At 43.7% G+C, this 12,534-nt stretch overlaps 1 protein-coding gene across 1 annotated transcript in view; it reads right to left on the reverse strand.

Annotated features, from left to right (window-relative positions):
- pdzd8 (PDZ domain containing 8) overlaps positions 1-11,886 on the reverse strand; it is a 41,578-nt gene extending 29,692 nt beyond the window's left edge. Inside the window, exons 1-2 of the mRNA XM_031755014.2 lie at positions 10,886-11,886; positions 1,527-1,652 (exon numbers count right to left, since the gene is read on the reverse strand). Coding sequence (XP_031610874.2) covers positions 1,527-1,652; positions 10,886-11,772 — 1,013 coding nt within the window. The 5' untranslated portion in view covers positions 11,773-11,886. The remainder of the gene's footprint in view (positions 1-1,526; positions 1,653-10,885) is intronic.
- Positions 11,887-12,534: the final 648 nt, after the last annotated feature.

Below are 12,534 nucleotides of genomic sequence, written 5' to 3' on the forward strand. Positions count from 1 at the left end.
GTGCCATAATTTGCAAAGTACAGTTTTCTGGTCCGTGTCAGACTTTTCAGACCATGTCCATGCTACAGCCCTGGGATGTGGAGGAAAATAATTATACCACTTAATTTGTAAGTTTCTCACTAAAAAAAATTGCACTAGTTTTATTCTGATGGAGAATGATACAATGTCATTCAACAACAAAATATTACATTAGTTATAAAGTGATTTACACATGACTGAGTGAAAGAGCATTTGACCCCCTACAACCCAGCCTGAACTGTAGCTCCCACACAGATTACAGTCAGTTACAGATACTCCTGATCTCAGCTGATCCCTCCACACAAACTAAACAAGCTGTCAAAACATGTTTTTTCCACCCATGTCTTGGTTCTGATATAATTTTCTTCTTTTATTTGGTTACATTTTATGACCAAAAGGACACTTTTATTCAAAATGTAGCGCAAACATTAGGGGTGCAACGATACTCGTATCGATATTGAACCGTTCGATACAGCGCTTTCGGTTCGGTACGCATATGTATCGAACAATACAACATTTTTAATTTATTTTATCAACTTTTCCTCTGACGATGCTGTCTGTGTTGAGCGCTTAGTGGATCTGTGTTCGACTACTCCGCCTAGGCTGCACTTTCGAGCGCAGATCCACTGAGCGCACAGAAGCTAAGCTCATTGCAACAAGGCAAATTGAACCTCCCCCACCCACATTCAGATCTGGCGTTTGGAACTCTTTTGGTCTTCATGTGAAGTATGACCCTGAAGGTAAGCGCGTCATGGACAAAAGTAAAACAGTATGTCGGATGTGCCACGCAATGCTCAATTACATGGGTGGGAACTAGTGCATTAGCGCAGTTAGCTCATTAACGTGTTGACTCCGTCCAGCCCCACGCACGGGTCGATCAGCGGTAGCTCGTTAACGGAGATTTGCCGTGTTGTGGTGTTAACGTCATTTCAGATTAACGCTGACAGCACTTGTGGGAACACAACGAATATGACTGCACATTTACGCCGACATCATCCTGGTGCAAAGACAAGTGGAAGCAGACAAAAACAACAAGCACGCATCCAAATGACACGCATCCAAATGACACGCATCCGAGTCATTTAGACAGCCGTCAGCACATGATTCTCCTTATGGGGACCTGATATGTTTAATATGCTGCTGAGAATATAGCCCAGAAGAAGCGTATAGTATAGCTTTTATTTTGGAAAGAGCCATTTCTCTGTAATAAACTCTTTTCCAAAGATGAGTGATTTCTCGATCAGATAGATTTATTTTTTTTATTATTTTGTTGTTTCAGCAACATTAAATTTAAAAACTGTACTTTTGAGTTAAAATATATATTTATAATTTTAATAAATGACAAATTAAAGAAACATTTTTTTTTTTATCGAAAAAATACCGAACCAAACCGTGAATTTTGTGTATCGTTGCACCCCTAGTAAACATGTTGTTACTGGGACCCTGTTATACAACTATAGATCAAAGCTGCTGTGTGACAAGCTCCAAACAGAGATGAAGTGTCTCACCTGCTGCATTCAATGAGGCTGACTTTGAGCCGTCCTTCTACCAGCCGGCTGTCGTGGACGGACAGATCCAAATCACAGGCTGAACCGTGCAGAGGCTGCACTTGGAATGGAAAGAAGGGCTTGTACCTGGAATAAAACCAGCATACGTTCAGTTAGCTGCATCCTCAGAGGACACACATTCCCATCATACTTAAATGCGAACTTTAATGGGTTCCATAAAAGTAGTGCCAAGCATTACCACTCTATCAGTGAACAGAATGCTCATTCAGGTCTTTCATATTGTTATGACAGGAAAGAAAAGAACAAGATTTTAGTATGACACCAGTTATGGTACAGCTTTGGTCTAAGCTGCTCGGTAATACTAGCTAGAAGTCTGTTCAAATCTGACAAATGGAGCAGATGTTCAGCATGTGCACCACCGCAGGCTTCCTATCCTCGACTCGTACTCTAACGCGGACAGTCGGTAGGCAGGCCCGGCCAAGGACTCAGCCCTGCTGTAGCTTACACATATAAATATGTATCAGGGATTTTTGTTTGCTACTGTGTTTTTAAATTGTAACAAAATGTAGAAACACAACATGAGTAAGGATGATGACATCTGGAAAACATCTGGTTGTAAATATCAGCACTTATTTTGGCCTCTCCATTTCCTCTGCAGACACTGTGCACACAAACACAAGGCTCTGAAATGAAAGTGTACTGCAGGCTAAGCACGCTGTACAAACACTTAGTTACAATGTGTACAGTCTCTCTGCAGGATGTCAGTAGATCTGCAGATTGCAGTGTGTAATCCTAGCTACGCAGCTGCAGGACAAACAGCTGTAGCCACCGTTCCTCTGTGGTGAGTGTCGGCTCTCAGTGAGCGTCCACATCGATTTGCTGTGGACGAGGCTGTAAAACGTCATTGAGTCAGTAAGCTCACCTCCCCATGATACTGAGGTGAGTTGTTGAGGATACTTTTAAGCTTTCTGTTGTTAAGCTCTTGCGTTTTTGCTGAGTCTGCATATCTGGCATGTGAACACCTACAAGTTTGCTTCCACGTTTTAAGTACTACACACCGCCGTTCTCCAGCCACATACGTAAAGCGTGGTTAGGCACAATGTCCGTCTCACTGTGGCAGCTTCCACAAACTGGCGCCCACTACTCTGTTTTTAAGGGAACAACTCCTTTCGGTATGAAATCCTTGGATCCTCTGTCTCCGTCCTGGGTTCCTCCTGGTGCACGACAACGCCCCGCCTCATGTGGCGAGAGTATGAAGGTTTTTATTTCGACGACTAACCCTGTGACACCCCATTGAAGAGCCGTAGGCTGTGGATCTCTTAAGATCTCACTGTTGGGTTTGTAAGGCCATGTTACTCCTAAATTTCTATCTTGTTCAAAGAGAAGATATAAAACAAAGTTCTAAGCTAATCGACCTTAGTGTTCTCCTTTTTAAAAAAAGAATCGAATCGAAAATGGAATCGGAATCGTGAAAATCTTATCAATACCCATCCCTAGTCGCACCAGTATAGCAGCATAGTCTGTCCTCACAGAGATGTCTCAACATTTCACTTCCCAAATCTCCAAACATGCTGAGAAACACACAGATACAAATTCTGGCTGTTGTGTCACACGTTGACTGTCCCTCCCAGAGGGGCTACAGGGTAGTCCGAGCTACTGCCAGCATGTCCTTGGACTGTAAGCCAGTGTAGCTGTCAGTGGGTTTCTGAGCAGCTCATCTGAACTTAGCGGTGCATAAAGCATGCAGGTGAACTGTAAAAATAATAATAATAATAATAATAATAATTAGGGCTGCACGATTAATCGTTAAAAAAAAAATCGCGATCTCGATTCATACTTATGTGCGATCTCATTTCCAAATGACAACGATTAAAAAAAAAAAAAAAAAAAAAAAAAAAAAAACGACGACGACGATTGTACCGCATTTTGATCCGGGACGTAATCTGCATGAAAACAAGCGCTCCCTCTTCCTGCTCAACAAATGACAAGGGCGGAGCCTTATACCACGTGATACAGAAGCTGTGCCGTGATGCTCAAATTGGCAGGGAAAAAAAACAACGGAGAACACGTCAGGGATGACGAGAAAGTGACAGGAGAAAATTCGTCCCGGTCAACCAGCCAAACATCAATAACGGGAACCTTATACAGCGCTTCCCTATACACGTCGAACTCCCGCAGGCACAGAGAAATTACGGAGGCTATTACTTATCACCTGACCAAAGATATATCAACACTGTGCAAAACGAGGGATTTAGGAAAATGATCAACACCCTAGGCTACACAGTGCTGTCCCACAACTATTTTTCTATTGTTGCACTACCTGCTCTATACACGCAGTGTCGAGCAACGGTGGAGACGGAATTACAAGCAGTACAACATTTTGCGGCAACCACAAAATATGAGACATTTATTGTTTTTATGTTTATTTATTGTTTTTATGTTCAGTTTCAACTGTTACGAAGTTGATGTGCAGTTAATAAGTGCAATAAATATTTATATTGGAAAAGAAAATCGTGAGAGAATCGTGATCTCAATTCTAAGCAAAAAAATCGTGATTCTCATTTTATGCAAAATCGTGCAGCCCTAATAATAATATTAATAATGGATTGGATTTATATAGCGCTTTTCAAGGCACCCAAAGCGCTTTACAATGCCATTATTCATTCACGCTCACATTCATGCACTGGTGGAGGCAAGCTACGGTTGTAGCCACAGCTGCCCTGGGGCAGACTGACAGAGGCGAGGCTGCCATATCGCGCCATTTTTCTAATAGAAAAATAACACAATGACAAACATCATGCAGACTCCTTTACTTTATAACTCATCATCCCTTGTTGCAGTAATCAGCAGTCAGTATAAGCAGGCTCACCGCTGCACACAGCCTGCGTGTTCTTGGTCATTCTTCTGACAGTTTATCATCCGTCTGTAACACAGATGTTCCTGCAGCAGCACTCAGCTGCTGTGACACGCACAAAGGAAAAGAAACAGCGTAGAAAGGCTAACAGCTGTTTTTAAACTACAGTACTACTTCAATCTCCAGGAGGTACGCCTGTGTTTTACAAACATCATCTGTTACTCTACAGTGACAGCTCAGTCAGTACAAGTGTCCTCTCCTGTGTGCTCCGAATACAAAGCACCAACAGGGAAATGGATCATTCTTCTCCTCATGACAGCCAATGACTGAAGGAGCTGAAGAGGAGCCACAGTTACCAGTTTCTACATGTGTGAGGTGTCTGTGTACTACACGCTGACACAACTGCATGTTGAACACGTCTAATATTCAGACTGTTTCTTGGTGTTAGCCAGACAGAGGCTGTGCACCTACTAAAGTTTAAGGTTGGGCGATTGGACCAATACATCGACGACAGCACCGTCCTTCAGCTGCGAGCAAATGCACCCTCCTCAGAGTGCGCTCAAATGCAGCAGCTTTGCATTTACTCAAACTCATAAAGAAAGAACAGCAGCAGCCTGTGTTCAGAAAAAGCAAAAACATTTATTTAAATAAAAACCACAATGGCGGGAGGGAAACAAAGAGAAACCGGCTTCTTTCCCCACTCTGTGTTTACAGGCCGTTCCAGTGTTTGACTGACACACTCGACCAAACTACAAATATGTTAAAAATCAGAGTATGTCTTCTACCAAACATTAAAAAAAAAAAAAAAAAAAATCTCAAACAAAGTTTGTGGGATTTGGTGCATCTCAGATAAATAAATAAATAAATGAAGCTATATTAATACTGAAACAAACAGTAAGGTCAAATATTCCCTCCAAACAAAACCTATAAATTCTAAACATGTAAATCAGTCCATGAAGGATCACGTTGCTCCGCCCATCATAAAGTCTGCGTGAACATATCTCCTGTCGTCTGTGATTAGACTGACGATTGTCATCCAACATCATTAAAGTTGTTTTTTCCCCTAAACCTGCGAATGATTATTTTACACGTGACTAAGAGCCCAGATCACGGCACAGCTGTCGTTGTACATGTGGATGTTGATCATGTTACGGTTAAACATCTGGATCTTTAGGCTCACACTGTCGCCGCTGACCAGTGCTTAAAGTATAATCACCACTGGTTTTTATTCCCGTCCCATGAGGGATTTTTCCAGAATAAAAGTCCTTAAAGACAATTTTTCAGTCTTTGCTTGGACATCAGTGACGAAACTGTCCGCTCACAACGTTGAAGAGCACATCTGCTCCGACCTCGGTGAGCTGACCTTTGTCCTCATCTGGAACCAAAACTGAAAACAGTAAACACTGTTTTTAGGTTGTAAATATTTATATGTATTAGAAGGCTACAAACTGTGACAGCGTCAGATTAAATCTGCTTTGGGTGATATAGAGATGAGTGTTCTTAGTGCATGTGGCAGCGCCACATTTACACAGACATGAATGAAAACAAACCCTGAAACACACTGATGCTGTAACCACAGCGCGTCTCTTAGCACAGACGTGCCTCACAGTGGACGCTGGTGCTTTACTCACCAGCACAACGCCATGTCGTGCTTTTCATTCAACCCCACAGAAATGAAGGAGACACCAGCTTGTTGCACTATGATTGTGGTTTGGGACATAAGCACTGCCTGTGTGTCAAAGCTATATTAGCCACACAGCTACACCTGTTCAGTCTGAAAACCTTGAAGTTAGCCACCATTAGCCTGCGAGCTCCTGCCCTGATTTGTATCAGCTCCCCCCCCCCTCCTGACGGGATCTCGTACTGCAAACAGACCCAGCTCCTCCAGCTTGGACATTTTTTGTTCTCTGGGGCTCTGGATTAGCTGACAGACCACCTAACCCAGAGCCAGCAGGTGAAGGACTGATCCATGTGCTGGGCTCAGGACTCTTTGGAGAAGCAGCTGTTAGCCTCAAACCACATTTCACTATGATTGCCAATAAAAGTTATAGGAGCCATTCTTATCCACTGCTTAATGCATTAGTGATATAACAGTTTACAGTGAGAGCTGTATGATGGCTGGGCAACAGCTCCAACACCCCCCCACTCCCATCTGTGCTACTCGGCAAATCCCGAAGTCCAGTCTTCATTACATCATCTCATCACACTCGCTCTGCACGACTGTGGTGATGCAAGCTCACATGCATTAGCTGTGTTTGCTGCAGTACTCTCCTCCACACTCAGCACAGCGTGTCAGCGGCTCAACAAATAGGATTTTAACACCTGTGTAACATGAACATCCCTGATGCCACCACAGCACACCCAGCGCTTCTTAGACTGAGAGCTCTGCAAAGAAACAAGGGGAAGTCGTCCCAGCACCTCCTGATACGTGATGTTCTACTGCGTGGCTGTATGCATACGTTTGTTTGTTCACATAAGCTCAGTTCATTCAGTTTCATGTTATTTATATTTTGCCAAATCACAACAGGCGCTGAAAGCTGCTTCATGTAATGAATGACCCTTATTTAGATCATTGATTAGAGACCATGAAGCCAGAATCTATTTTAGAGTAAAGCAAACAACTCAACAGCTAAATCATTTCATTACTTATGGAAACATTAAACATGAAATATGGAGAAAGTAGTTATGCTAAAATAAAGACTACATTAAAAAACAGACTGTCCACTGTGAAATATTAACTAGTCACCGCCTGCATTTTAAAACAGGCCTGTTCATAAATATTGTAGAGAAAGAAAAGTGACAGTTTCTGATGAAGCTGCTGGAGAAATGCCTCATGGGTATCACTACAAGATCACCATAGCTGCGAAGTAGTCAAACACTACTATGCAACACACACACACACACACACACACACACACACACACACACACACACACACACACACACACACACACACACACACACACACACACACACACACACACACACACACACACACACACACACACACACACACACACACACACACACGTAAGAATTCACAGGACTCAAAGAGGAAATCATGCTGCTGTGAGAGTGTCACCGCTACACTCCAGCACATCGCTCAGAGTGGAACAAGCCCCGCCTTCATCAGACATGGTTAATTTTGTCAGTCTGACAGCTGGACTGTAGGAACGCCCAGCAGCAGCAGCTCTGCTACCTACCACGTCTGCTCTGACTTGATAAGAAACCACAGTGAAATTATGAACCACTGACCCGAGTTTCTCTTTCTCAATGACACAGTCGCTCCACTTCCCGTTCTTCTGTTTCTGTCGCTGCTCCACAGAGCCTGCGTGACCGAGCGTGTCCTATTTTGACTCTTATCATGCACCCAACACAAACACCGACATGAAAACTGATTTTTAAAATGCACTGTTAAGTTTACCTGTATAAAGCTTCCATTGTTTTATCAGGTCAAACTGTCCAAGATGATTTTTAATAATGCAGAGCTGTCATTTCTCTCAGGCTAATAAAGCTAATCTGTGGCTCTGTTTTAAATCACAGCCATTCACAGCCAGGCAGGATTGTAGCATCCCCATTCTCATGCTAATGTTAAGACTTAAAATACGGGGAATTATCTTGACAGGATGACGGCTAAGCTGGAACCCTCTGTGGCTCATTAGCAAGGCTACGTGAAGTATCCTCTGAAGGTGTACTAGTAAATGCAGTATTGCAGACAATACCTACTGCGACCATCACTGAAACCAACCGATCAACACCACAGCAGCAGTCACTTAGATGCTCAGCTACAAGATGAGCGAAGCCAGGAGCAGTACCCTCCATGGGGAAAGACACTGGAGGCCAAGCAGCCAACTCCCTCGCTGTGCCCGAGAAGTACAGCAAGCTGCCCATACCTGAGGCCAAGCACAGACTCACAGCCTCGGGCTAACAATGCATGTGTCAGAAGGTAAGGCCAAATTATAGATAATAAAACAAGGTTAAAAATGGAACCTGGGGGCAGTTAGGATTTTGGAAATGTCTGTTGTCAAAATGAAAATGAACTGATGTCACAGAAGCGACAGCAGCATCCTTTGTCTGGAGTTTGGTACTAATTTAGACACCAGTCCCAGGTACACATAACTAATTACTATTAAACATTTATGAGGAGGATTAAATCATCCTTACATACAACATGAATCGTTATTAACACTGAAAACAGAAGTTATAGAAGCTCCAAGTGGGAAGAAAGGGATCTGAAATGTGACTCACGTACTGGGAAAAACTTAGAGCGAAGAATTTGGCTCCCAAATGCGAGTAAACATGTAAAACCAATGCAGATGCTTCCATCCAGGAGCAGTGCATGCAACAAAACAATCATTATCATCAGATCAAGATGCAAGTGGCAACCATTCCAGAGGGATAGCAGTTCAGCTCCAGATGACAGGAGCTTCATTCACACAGAGGATGTCTAAGTGTGTGATGTAGAGCTGGCTGTGTGGACATTTACAGTCAGTGACTATGATTAGAAGAAGAATCTCCTGCTCTGTAATGATATAACATCTGCTTCTCAAACTGAAACTGAAATATGGGCCGGTGCTCAAAGGGAACCAGTTCAGAACTGGCTAAACACTGGTAGTGGTAGTCTCATGTTTCCATAGTAACGATGGCTAGGCTAACATCCACGTTCAGATCCATCTAAAACACGGGTGGGGAGCTCCAGGCCTCGAGGCCCGGTGTCCTGCAGGTTTTAGATGATGATCCAACACAGCTGCTTTAAATGGCTAAATGACCTCCTCAGCATGTCACCTGGTAATGAACTCATCATGTGATTCAGGTGTGTGGACCCAGGAAGCTGCAGGACAGCGGCCCTTAAGCCTGGAGCCCCCCACCCCTGATCTAAACTCTGGGGTCGGAAACTCAGGTTAACAGTGCACATGATGTTCTTGCATTAGTACTACTGCTAATACAGTAACGCAACACAAGTGTCCCGAGATGATCGACTTTGAGTCCTATATTAATGAAATTTGAAGCAAAATGCACGTGATAGCAGAAGAGCAGCGTTAGCTCAGCGAGGCGAGTGTCAGTGCAGTCTCTCAATAAAAAAAAATATCAATGAAAGTGAAGCAATGCTAAAAGTACAGACACTGTCCTGCAGCGACCTCCATATCCTCAAAAGATGATGACCTCACTTTGTTACTGTGACACACAGTCTGAAAGTTTTTCTAGAAAGCAGCACATGGTTTTAAAAAAAAAAAAAAAAATCTACGACAAAAAAAAAACTTCATTTAGGGCTCCAATCACAGCCTGATCAGCTGTCAACAAAACACCAGCAGCATCTCGATAATGACAGAAAGCAGTATTGACACATCTGCCTGCAATCTCCAGGAAACACTTTCAGTTTCTTAACATCCTCTCATTAATGCAAACAGTGACAACAGGGAAAAGCAACGTGTGAAGGAAGAGCATGAGTGGACTTTGCATATCAACACAATAGAGAAACATTTAATGTAATCTAGTTGTCATCAGCATGCCTGATGTTATCGAACCTGCTTCTGTTCTACACGGTGAAACTGAGAGCTGAGGAGAGACACGCACCAAGTACAAGTGTTGAAGAGTAAAATATTTTAGTACATTTACTTTTTTATCAGTTTCTTGAGGTCGAGCAAGTCATAAATATTAGGTCTCTGAGGTCAGCTGATTGGCAGCACCTAGGTCCAGATGCCGTTTTTTAAGGTCGTCTTTCCCAAGTTGTGGAACTCGCTTCCACTGGACTGGACACTGGAAGCTTAGGACCCACCTGTGCAGGCTTGCTTTGATTGAGTCTGATTTTCCATCTACCTTTGGATTGTAAAGCACTTTGTGACATTTGTTCTTGAAGAGTGCAATACAGAAGAAAGAAAAAGGGAACAGTGGAAATTCCTCTCTTGAACAGAACTGAAAGCTTCTCACTGCTTAAAAGAAGAAGTGGAAAGAAAGTAACATTCAAAGCATGAGCAGAGCTCAGAAAATAAAGAATACTACGAGTTTAATACTCTCCAAGAGTCTGAAAGGTCTTCTGCCAGCAATAACATTCTTAATTTTTAAGCTAGTGGACGTAAAGACATGAGCCGACAGCCACAGACGGATTACTAGACAGGGGGGTCGTTGCCCAGGTGTGTAACCCACAGCACCGTATACCAAGCATCCACTCTGAGCGCCTTAATGTGCACGTTTACTGTCATTTTGTCAGTTTCCTGATTACTTTTTATCTTTCAAGTCATAATATTGTGTCTCGTTGGGTTCATTTGTGTGTTTTGTAAGCACTTTCTATTACTGAGAGTCTTTGTGCAGTCCTTTCTGTTTTTGGTCTTTTACACCTGTTTGTTGTTGTCTGGAGTCTAGTTGTGGGGGTCTGGGGGCTCTTCAGGGTCATTTTATTTCTTAGTTTGGTCGTCCTTCTTTAACATTTCATGGCTAACATTCTTAGCACGCTTTATTCTGCTGGTTCTGGGCCGGTTGTTGGGGATCACTGCGTTCTGGACCTTACCTGATTTTGTAGTTGGGTAACGTGTGCTTCTTCTTGATGACCCGCTTCAGCTGGTTGACTATGATGGAGGTGAGCTGAGGCAGTGGCCTTCCTTCAAACTGGGACTTCACCTCAAAATCCACCAGCGGATCCTCGAGGAAGGAGAAGGACCAGTGGGAGAAGGGCACGCGCGTGAACTGCAGCCTTAGCCTGCCCACCACGCGCCTCATCTTAACGAACAGGTAAGCAGACTTTCCGAACACCAGCTCGACGTCGATGGCGAGGTGGAAGCCGCCATTGTACTCGATGTCCACCTCGAAGTTGAGCTCTTCGGGCATCCCGTCCTCGTTCACATGCACCGGCTTCATCAGTTTGGCGGTTTTAAAAACCGGCAGCGAATTCCCCAGAGAGAAATCTTTCAGACTGAGTCCCTCCAGGAGCCGACCAGCTGTCTTGGTCTGCAGCAGCTCCTCAAACTCCACCTTAATCTTTTTGGTGAGCCAGTGTCTGACGACGGGAGTGTCTCTGAGCTCCCGGAATAGGAACAGAAAGATAGCGTTTAGGAAATGGCACGTTTCGGCTTTTCCTGCATCGATGGGCTCGCTTTGGGAAGGCGGTGGCGGCTGTTGTTTCGGGCCGCCGCCGGTGACGGCTGCTTCCTGCTGCCGTGTAGAGGCGGCCTCTGGCTGCTTAGATGAGGTACATGTCGTGCTGTCCTGCTGCTGCTGCTGGCCTGCTTCGGCATGATGGCTATTAAAGTAATCCTTCAGCGCGTTACCGGGCACTACTTTGACATACTGCACTGTCCTGCCTACGGGCTCAGGGCTCCTCCGGTATATCAGCAGGAACTGCACTATCAGAGTAACGACTGCTCCGAAAGCCGCGGAAACGAGTATTAAGTAAATCATGTCGAGCACGCGCCCTGATATCGACTCAAAGTGTTTTGATAACACGAAGCAAGTTCTACCTGGGCGCTCTCAAAGCTGCCATATCATCGGCTTCTTTCCGGAGCTCCTCTTAGCTTCTCACCTGATTGGACGAATGGGTTACGTGACTGTGCGTGATGACGAAAGCAGGTTTTGATGCGTTCAAGCGGACTGCGAAACCTGTTGACTGGAGTCACCGGGGTCCGCGGCCCTCTTTGTAAACGCGGGTTTCCTTTGGACATATGGCTGCCATGTTACCGAAAACCAGCGCTTCTTCTAAATATTCATGTTTATTCTTCATGTTTTTAGTGTTACATGCAAATGTATTCAGTGCGAATAGAATAGAAGAGAATGCCTTTATTGTCACCATACAAATGTACAAATGCATCTCCAACTCAGATGTGGGAGAAGAAAGGGGGGTGAGGTGCACAGTTTCTGCAGCACTGTATACATATGATGAACAGTATTATTTTATTTTTTTAAAAGAAAAATATACATGTAGAATGTACAAATATAGGAATCCTGGAAAAAATAAACAGTTATGTTATTTCCTCTTTGTGTGAAAAAACAAAAAGCACAAACTAAAAACCGTGAACTTAACGAAAACCGAATAAAAGGGGAAGACTGTCTGGCATGTTGTTTCCTGAACAATCCAGCAGGGGTCACTGGTGTCTTTCTCACTGTTTTGCACTTTTTATTTATTTATTTATTTTTTTTCAAATGAACCATTCAAGACAACACATG

Source organism: Oreochromis aureus, linkage group 13 (genome assembly GCF_013358895.1).
Source record: "Oreochromis aureus strain Israel breed Guangdong linkage group 13, ZZ_aureus, whole genome shotgun sequence".
NCBI lineage: Eukaryota > Metazoa > Chordata > Actinopteri > Cichliformes > Cichlidae > Oreochromis > Oreochromis aureus.